The sequence below is a fragment of the Pterocles gutturalis genome, unplaced genomic scaffold (assembly GCF_000699245.1).
Source record: "Pterocles gutturalis isolate BGI_N339 unplaced genomic scaffold, ASM69924v1 scaffold41976, whole genome shotgun sequence".
Taxonomy (NCBI): domain Eukaryota; kingdom Metazoa; phylum Chordata; class Aves; order Pterocliformes; family Pteroclidae; genus Pterocles; species Pterocles gutturalis.
In genome coordinates, this window is record NW_010107022.1 from 11031 (window position 1) to 17467 (window position 6437).

At 45.1% G+C, this 6437-nt stretch overlaps 1 protein-coding gene across 1 annotated transcript; it reads left to right on the plus strand.

The window, feature by feature from the left end:
* Nucleotides 1-498: 498 nt before the first annotated feature.
* On the plus strand, nucleotides 499-4102 carry TMEM35 (transmembrane protein 35). Its single transcript, XM_010087959.1, has 2 exons — nucleotides 499-715; nucleotides 3591-4102. The coding sequence occupies exons 1-2, from the start codon at nucleotides 596-598 to the stop codon at nucleotides 3975-3977; spliced, it is 507 nt and encodes a 168-aa protein (XP_010086261.1). The 5' UTR covers nucleotides 499-595; the 3' UTR covers nucleotides 3978-4102.
* The last annotated feature ends 2335 nt before the right edge of the window (nucleotides 4103-6437 follow it).

Sequence of the window (6437 nt, forward strand, 5' to 3'; positions counted from 1 at the left end):
GGGTGGCACAGTGGCCCCACTTTTGGGTATCAGGTTCCAGGAGAGGGGGGAGCAAGATATCTTTTTTTGCTTTTCTGGGGCAAATATATTAAACAATTTTTTTTTTTTTTTACTGTGTGCTAGTATCTGAGTACCTGAAACTGAAAGCTGCCTATGTACAAGAGATCTCTGACCACTTTTCCTCCATAGCACATTGTTACTCCTGTGCCCTCTGCTAACGTGTCCTCATTTTCCCACTAGTGAGCAAGTGTGCTATGCATTTGTCTGCTACCCCACATCCCTGGAACTGTCTCAGTTTCAGCTTTCTGTGGGTAATTTATGGAACGTGCATGGAAACGGAGGATGACTTAATGGTAGGAGCTGTGGGAACGCTCATCAGTCAGCAGCAGGTGCTAGAGCTGCCTGGCTCTGGCTGCATGGCCGTCGGGCATTAGGACCCGGAGGTTGCTGAGTGGAGGAGGCTGAATCTCCCTCCCTCCCGCTGCCATCCTCGGTAGCTTTATTCCTCATCTCCTTCAATGGTGACTGGCTACCTCCTGCCCGGGCTGGCTGCCAGAGTGAGAAGGCCTCGCTAGGACCCGTTCCCAGCGGCTCCATGGCATCTCCCAGGACTATCACCATCATCGCCCTCTCGGTGGCCCTGGGGCTCTTCTTTGTCTTCATGGGGACCATCAAACTGACCCCTCGGCTCAGCAGAGATGCCTACAACGAGATGGTGAGTATGGCAGTGGCAGCATGGAGGGAAACGCGTTACTGCTCTCTCCCCTCCGCCTTGCAGCAGAAGCCGCGTTTGCCGTGGGATACGCAGACGGCGACTGCTCTGGAGCCCCGAGCGACGGGAGGGAGAGGGAAGAAGCTTAACTGTCTCCTTATTTGATGGACAGGGAGACAAACAAATAATCCGCAGTTGCCGAAGATATCCTGGCAACCCTTGCCTGGGCTCTGTCTGAGCCTATCCATGGAGAAGCCTCTTGTGGATAAGGACAGGGAGGGAAGGCGAGGAGGACAGGGTAGCACAGCACACTGATGCCTGCAAAAAGATGGGAACGACAAGGGTCTCTTCTGAGAAGCAGGGTCTGAAGAAGTGCCAGACATACAGCAGGCAGGTACAGCTGATCCCTGGGAGAATATCTACCCCCTGGACTGGGGGCAGGAAAAGCAGATCCCTGCTTTGGCAGCCAGATGATCATCCTCAAAATTCTGGGCTTTAAAGCAAGGATAATGACACTGACTGTCCCCACCTCACCAGACTTGTGCAGGGATTAATTAATGATGGTGAAATGCTTTGAGATTCTTATCTGGCACAAGAAGACTTTATTCACAGTCACCTTATTATCGTCTTTAGCCTGGGAAATAAGCCTCTCCTTCCCTTGCCTAATGGGAAGGGAGTGAGGAGAGGAAGGAGAAGTCACTCAGAGCTAGTTTATGCTCCTCTCTGCTCAGGGTGAACCCTGCTGCACAGCTTTGCCAGCTGTGAGCTGCAACCAGGTGAGGGACTGGCTGCCAGATATTGCTTCCCTGCCTATGTTTGTTAATTGTCCTGCTGCCCTCCCTTCCACCCTCCATTATATTTATTGCAGTGGCTGAAAAGTATTGTTATAATTTTTGTGCCACTGAAAATGGTGCTGGAAGTTTCCAGCACATTCTGTTCTCTCCCCTTGCTCCACCTGCCCAGCTGCTTTTCCTTAGCTCTCAAATAACATCTGAATCTCTGTGCCTTGTCTGCAACCCAGCACAGGGATCTTGCAGAGAAGAATCACTAGGAAGTAACTCAGGAACAAGAGACTGAGATAAAGTGCCCAGAAAACAAAGCTCTTAAGCTTCTGCTACATAAGGGGGGGGAAAAAAAAAAGTATTGAGGCTTTAAAAGCATTGCCGAATCCTTGCTCTGTAAAATATTTTGTTTCTCTGTCCATTTCTGCTTTATGAAGAGTCAGGCCTACAGGTAGGAATGATCTCTGTTTTTACAGAGAGAAAGCAGAGGCACTCGGATATTCCACAACACCATCATTCTTAAAAGCCCGTATTGTAGCATGTTCATGGCTCATTCGGCTTTCATGCTGTTGCTGCACTGCACAGCAGGGTGGTCTGTCATGTAATGGAGACTGTTAGTGAAAACCCAATCTTGACAATCAATAAGCATGGCTTCTTGGCCCGAGCAATAGAGAACCTCTGTTATCTGCCTACACCACCAAACTTGCAGTTTTTAATACAACAAAAACCAGATGCACTAATTTGTCTATTAAAATACTTAAAATACCAGAATATTCTAGGACATGCTGATAGTACAGTTCTTTATAAAGCTGTATTTCCCACAATTGTTTAAAAAATGCTCTGCTCTGAGGTTTTATTCACCAAAGGTTTAAAATGCATCCTTACAATGCATACACTTAAGATTAAATGTGTCATAAGATCTTCAGTTATTTAGTTGCAAAGATTACAACGCTGTATATTTTTTAACCACATGTGAAGAGTCAGCTCCTCTTAGAAGGAAGCTGCAAAATTTACAGAGAAGTGGGGAAGTTCTGTGTGCCTGCAGTGCAGGTTTCCAAAATCACATGGAAGTAAACCTACAATCTGATCAGTGCCTGTGAGAGCTGAACAACTCTGTACCTGAGATTTGGCTTCCATTTCTCTCCCTGATCAGAAAGCAGAGAACACAACGGCAAGAGTATCTGCAGGGATAGTATACTCAAGTGTAAGTGGAAGTAATTTCAATGTCTCAAATAACTACAAGCTTTATTAAAATACAAAAAAAAGAAAGTACTTGATTGAAAAAGAAAAAAAAAAATCCTGTCTTCAGCATCCAACCACAACAAACCCAAACAAAACAATAAACCCAGGAGCACCTAGTGTTCAAATGCAAGAACTGGAGCGTGTGTAAGGACAGAGGTGGTTTCTTCCCTAAAATGAGGCAGCCGTGTAAGCAGGCTGAGGCTTGCAACTTACACTGCTTCTAAATCCAGCATAAACCAGGGAGCAAAGGATGTCAAATGTCAGCTTGCTTTCATCTGAGGAAAGAAAGGATCATAAAGGTATGCAAGCACAGGATAGGGTTGGTGAATCTCAGCTCTAATATCCAGTCCCATGCTAAGATTGTACTGCCCATAAACACTGGGGTATTTTAAGTTGCCATGAGGTAGAAAGACTTCCGTTTTTACTTCCTGTGCCTTGGCTTTGCAGGGACTAGGTCTGTTATTTAATTACAAAGGACAAGCTACTCTTAAAGAGAGAGGGTTGGGTTTTTTTTCAACAACATGGTTCTGCATTGCTAATTCTAGCAATTATAACTTCAGATTTCAGGAGACGGTACACCTGGCCTGGTCCTAGCTCCAAAGATGAGTGCTTGGTTACAAAACTGTTTTACAGCAAGGAGACAACAGCTTATAAGGGGGGAAGTGCAGGCTGACGGTGTTAATATCCCTCCAGCAGAAGCTTTAGGGGTACAGATTGGATATTGTGCCAGACGGGTCTGTGATGATTGAAGTGACCTTTAGGTCATATTACACACCAATCTGTTTCAATGGAAGTCACCTTTGCCTTTACTTTCTCACGTTATGGTGTTCTACGCTATTACTGCTTGATTTCAGAAACGAGCATACAAGAGCTACGTGCGGGCCCTCCCCATGCTAAAGAAGATGGGAGTCAGCTCCATCCTTCTCCGCAAGAGCATCGGTGCCCTAGAAGTGGCCTGTGGCATTGTCATGACACTGGTGCCTGGTCGCCCCAAAGATGTGGCCAACTTTCTCCTCCTCCTCCTTGTACTGGCTGTGCTCTTTTTCCACCAGCTAGTGGGGGATCCACTCAAGCGTTACGCCCATGCCCTAGTCTTTGGGATCCTCCTTACCTGTCGTCTTCTGATCGCGCGCCAGCCTGAGGAGCAGCCACCAGAAAAGAGGATCCTCTCAGTGAATGGGGATGAGCAGCCTCTCATCCATGAAGCCGCTCCTGAGAAAGGCAAAATGAAGGTATCCTAGTTGAGTGAGTGTGAGAAATACGGACCCTCGAGGCAGCTCTCTCCAAAATCACCCAGATTTTTTTTTTTATTTACCTATTTATATTTTTGGTCTGTCTAAATAAAGTTGCACTTGGGGTCTGAGAGCCACATGGTATGTCAACACTATAGTCTTGCTTTTGCTGCTGCCCTGTAATGTAGAAAAATACAAGCTAGCTTTCACCAGGACAGCTTGGAGGCAGTGGGCAGTCTATCTGGGCTAGATGCTGGCCTCAGCAGGAGCTGCAAAACCAGCCTGAGAGCATGGGCAAAGACTTGGGCAGGTAGTCATGCTAACTCAACACTGCTGCAGTGGGGAGATTAGTCGCTGAGCATCAGCCCTGAGTGCCATGACAGTTGAAAGCTAGCCTGGATGCACTTCTGCTACATGGCAGTCTTCGCAGCAGCAGCTGGCTAGAATATAACCGGAGTGTCCCTGTGCTGGCTTGTGCAGCCCCATCCACAAATCTGCATCTCCTTTTCCATAGTCAAGGGAGGAAAGGATACCAAGCATAAAAGTGCTGTTTGTTGTGTTTGACAGAGGAACCCTTAGCCTTTGCTGCCCCTGTGCCCAGTCCTTTCTTTGCACTGGTTATCCAGGGAAAATGTAGGATGCACTATTTGGATCTTCCTGGATTTCCACACTTTGCAGAGGCTCTAAAATTGGGACAATGGCTTGATAACAGTAATTTTTTGCCTGCTTCACATGAGGCAATGACATCTCTTTACCCCTCTTGGCACAGAGTAAGGATCCCTGGGTAACTCCAAAATATCTGTGTGCTGTTAGCAAATAGCATCATGCTCCCTGTTTCCTTGCAAGAAAAAAAAAAATCCTTTTCCACAATTGCTGCAACTTTATAGAATTGTTGGTTATTGCTGATAGATGAGGGTTTGAACGTGTCTAGGTTCATCCCACATACAGCATTGGTGAGCTGGAGGAAGTCCTGTCACCAGAGCCTGAATCCTTGTGTGTTGTACCTGAAAACTTACAGTCTCATAAGAAGCATGTGTTACATCCAAGTTTGTTTTTCTTGATGTTTGTCTGTCTTCAGATTTTCCTTATTTTCTTAATTATTCATGAAAATAAAATTTTTGAAATTTGGAGAAAAATGTCTTGACAGAAACAAATTTATTTTTTGAGAGAATGCATCTGAAAATATTTTTCTTGTGCTCTAACACTGCACTTAAAATGGGCAGAACCAGGTCAGGAATTTCAGAGAAAGACAAGGTGATGAAGGATGGAAGCCATCTGAACACTGCTGGGCTATATATTAACAACCACAGGCATTTAAATGAGATGTTTGAACATTTTCATTAAATGGTCTCAGATAAATTTCTGTTTCAGTATAACATAGCAGTGAGAAAAATATTAAAACTCCAGTAAAATGTCAGTATGATATATATATAAAAATAGATAATGGATGTTCATATGCAGTATATTCAGTTTTCTTCTTAAGTTTGCTGCTGAAACAGACGTAGTCCCAAGTATGTATATGCTGAAAAATTCTCCTAGAGCCCCAAAGAGTGACTAATTATCTCTTACCAGATGTGCGCCCTGAATGCACTACCAGCAGGCCACCTTTGTTAGTCAGTTTCTCCTGTTTACAGACTACTTCAAGGTCATCCCAAATGTATATAGAATTCACTTTACTTATTATTAATCCCTTTTTAACTCAAAACCACACCATGATACATATTCCTGCACAAAGCACTCACAACTGAATTCCTGCAACCTTTGTCCAGCTGCCCCTCACATGCTTCTAACTCAGAGTAACTCTTGGAAACAAGTGTTTTGTCTTCTGTAATGTTCTTCACCAAAATCTGTACAGATGCCACAATAATAAATGTGAAATACTCTGCATAGCAAAGCTTATCTTTGCAAAAACTTCAGACTGTAAGGGAATTTTGAAAAATGTCCTTTTCACATTTGCTACTGTATGAATTACCGATCCACGGTAGTGGCAACATGTTCTTTATTACAGAGGAAGACAAGACTCTTCCTGGAGTCCCATAAGAAGGATTCTGTATTTATCTATATTGTGTTGATCTCCATCATTGCCCCCCAGCATCAGCAAACTTTTTGGAAGCTACCCAATCATCTTTTCTTGCTAGACATGATAACGCCCCAAGAACTGGTTTAGGCCTTCTGTAAGACCACGATGCTAATTTACTCTTTTTTTTTTTTTTTTTTTTTTTTCCTGGGGTTTTCTCCTGTTTATCTCCAAGCCCATAATTTCATAGCCATCAATCTCATGCAATTGCTGCCATAGCAGGCACCTTGTCTCCCCTGTTCTCCCAGCTGCAGCTCCCTGCGGAGGCAGGGGTTTGGCAGAGGTGGGCTGCCGTGTGGCCTGCCTGGCCTGGTGGGCCGAGCTGCGGCCTAGCTGAGAGCTCCCCAAAAGCGCAGCTGCCCGCGGCGCCAGAACCTGCCTGGGCACCTCTA

Excerpts from the sequence above, each read along its gene's own strand:
- TMEM35 (XM_010087959.1), top strand. The coding sequence starts at position 596 with ATGGCATCTCCCAGGACTATCACCATCATCGCCCTCTCGGTGGCCCTG. Across the intron at positions 716-3,590 it reads GAGATGCCTACAACGAGATG|AAACGAGCATACAAGAGCTA; the intron begins GTGAGTATGGCA and ends GCTTGATTTCAG.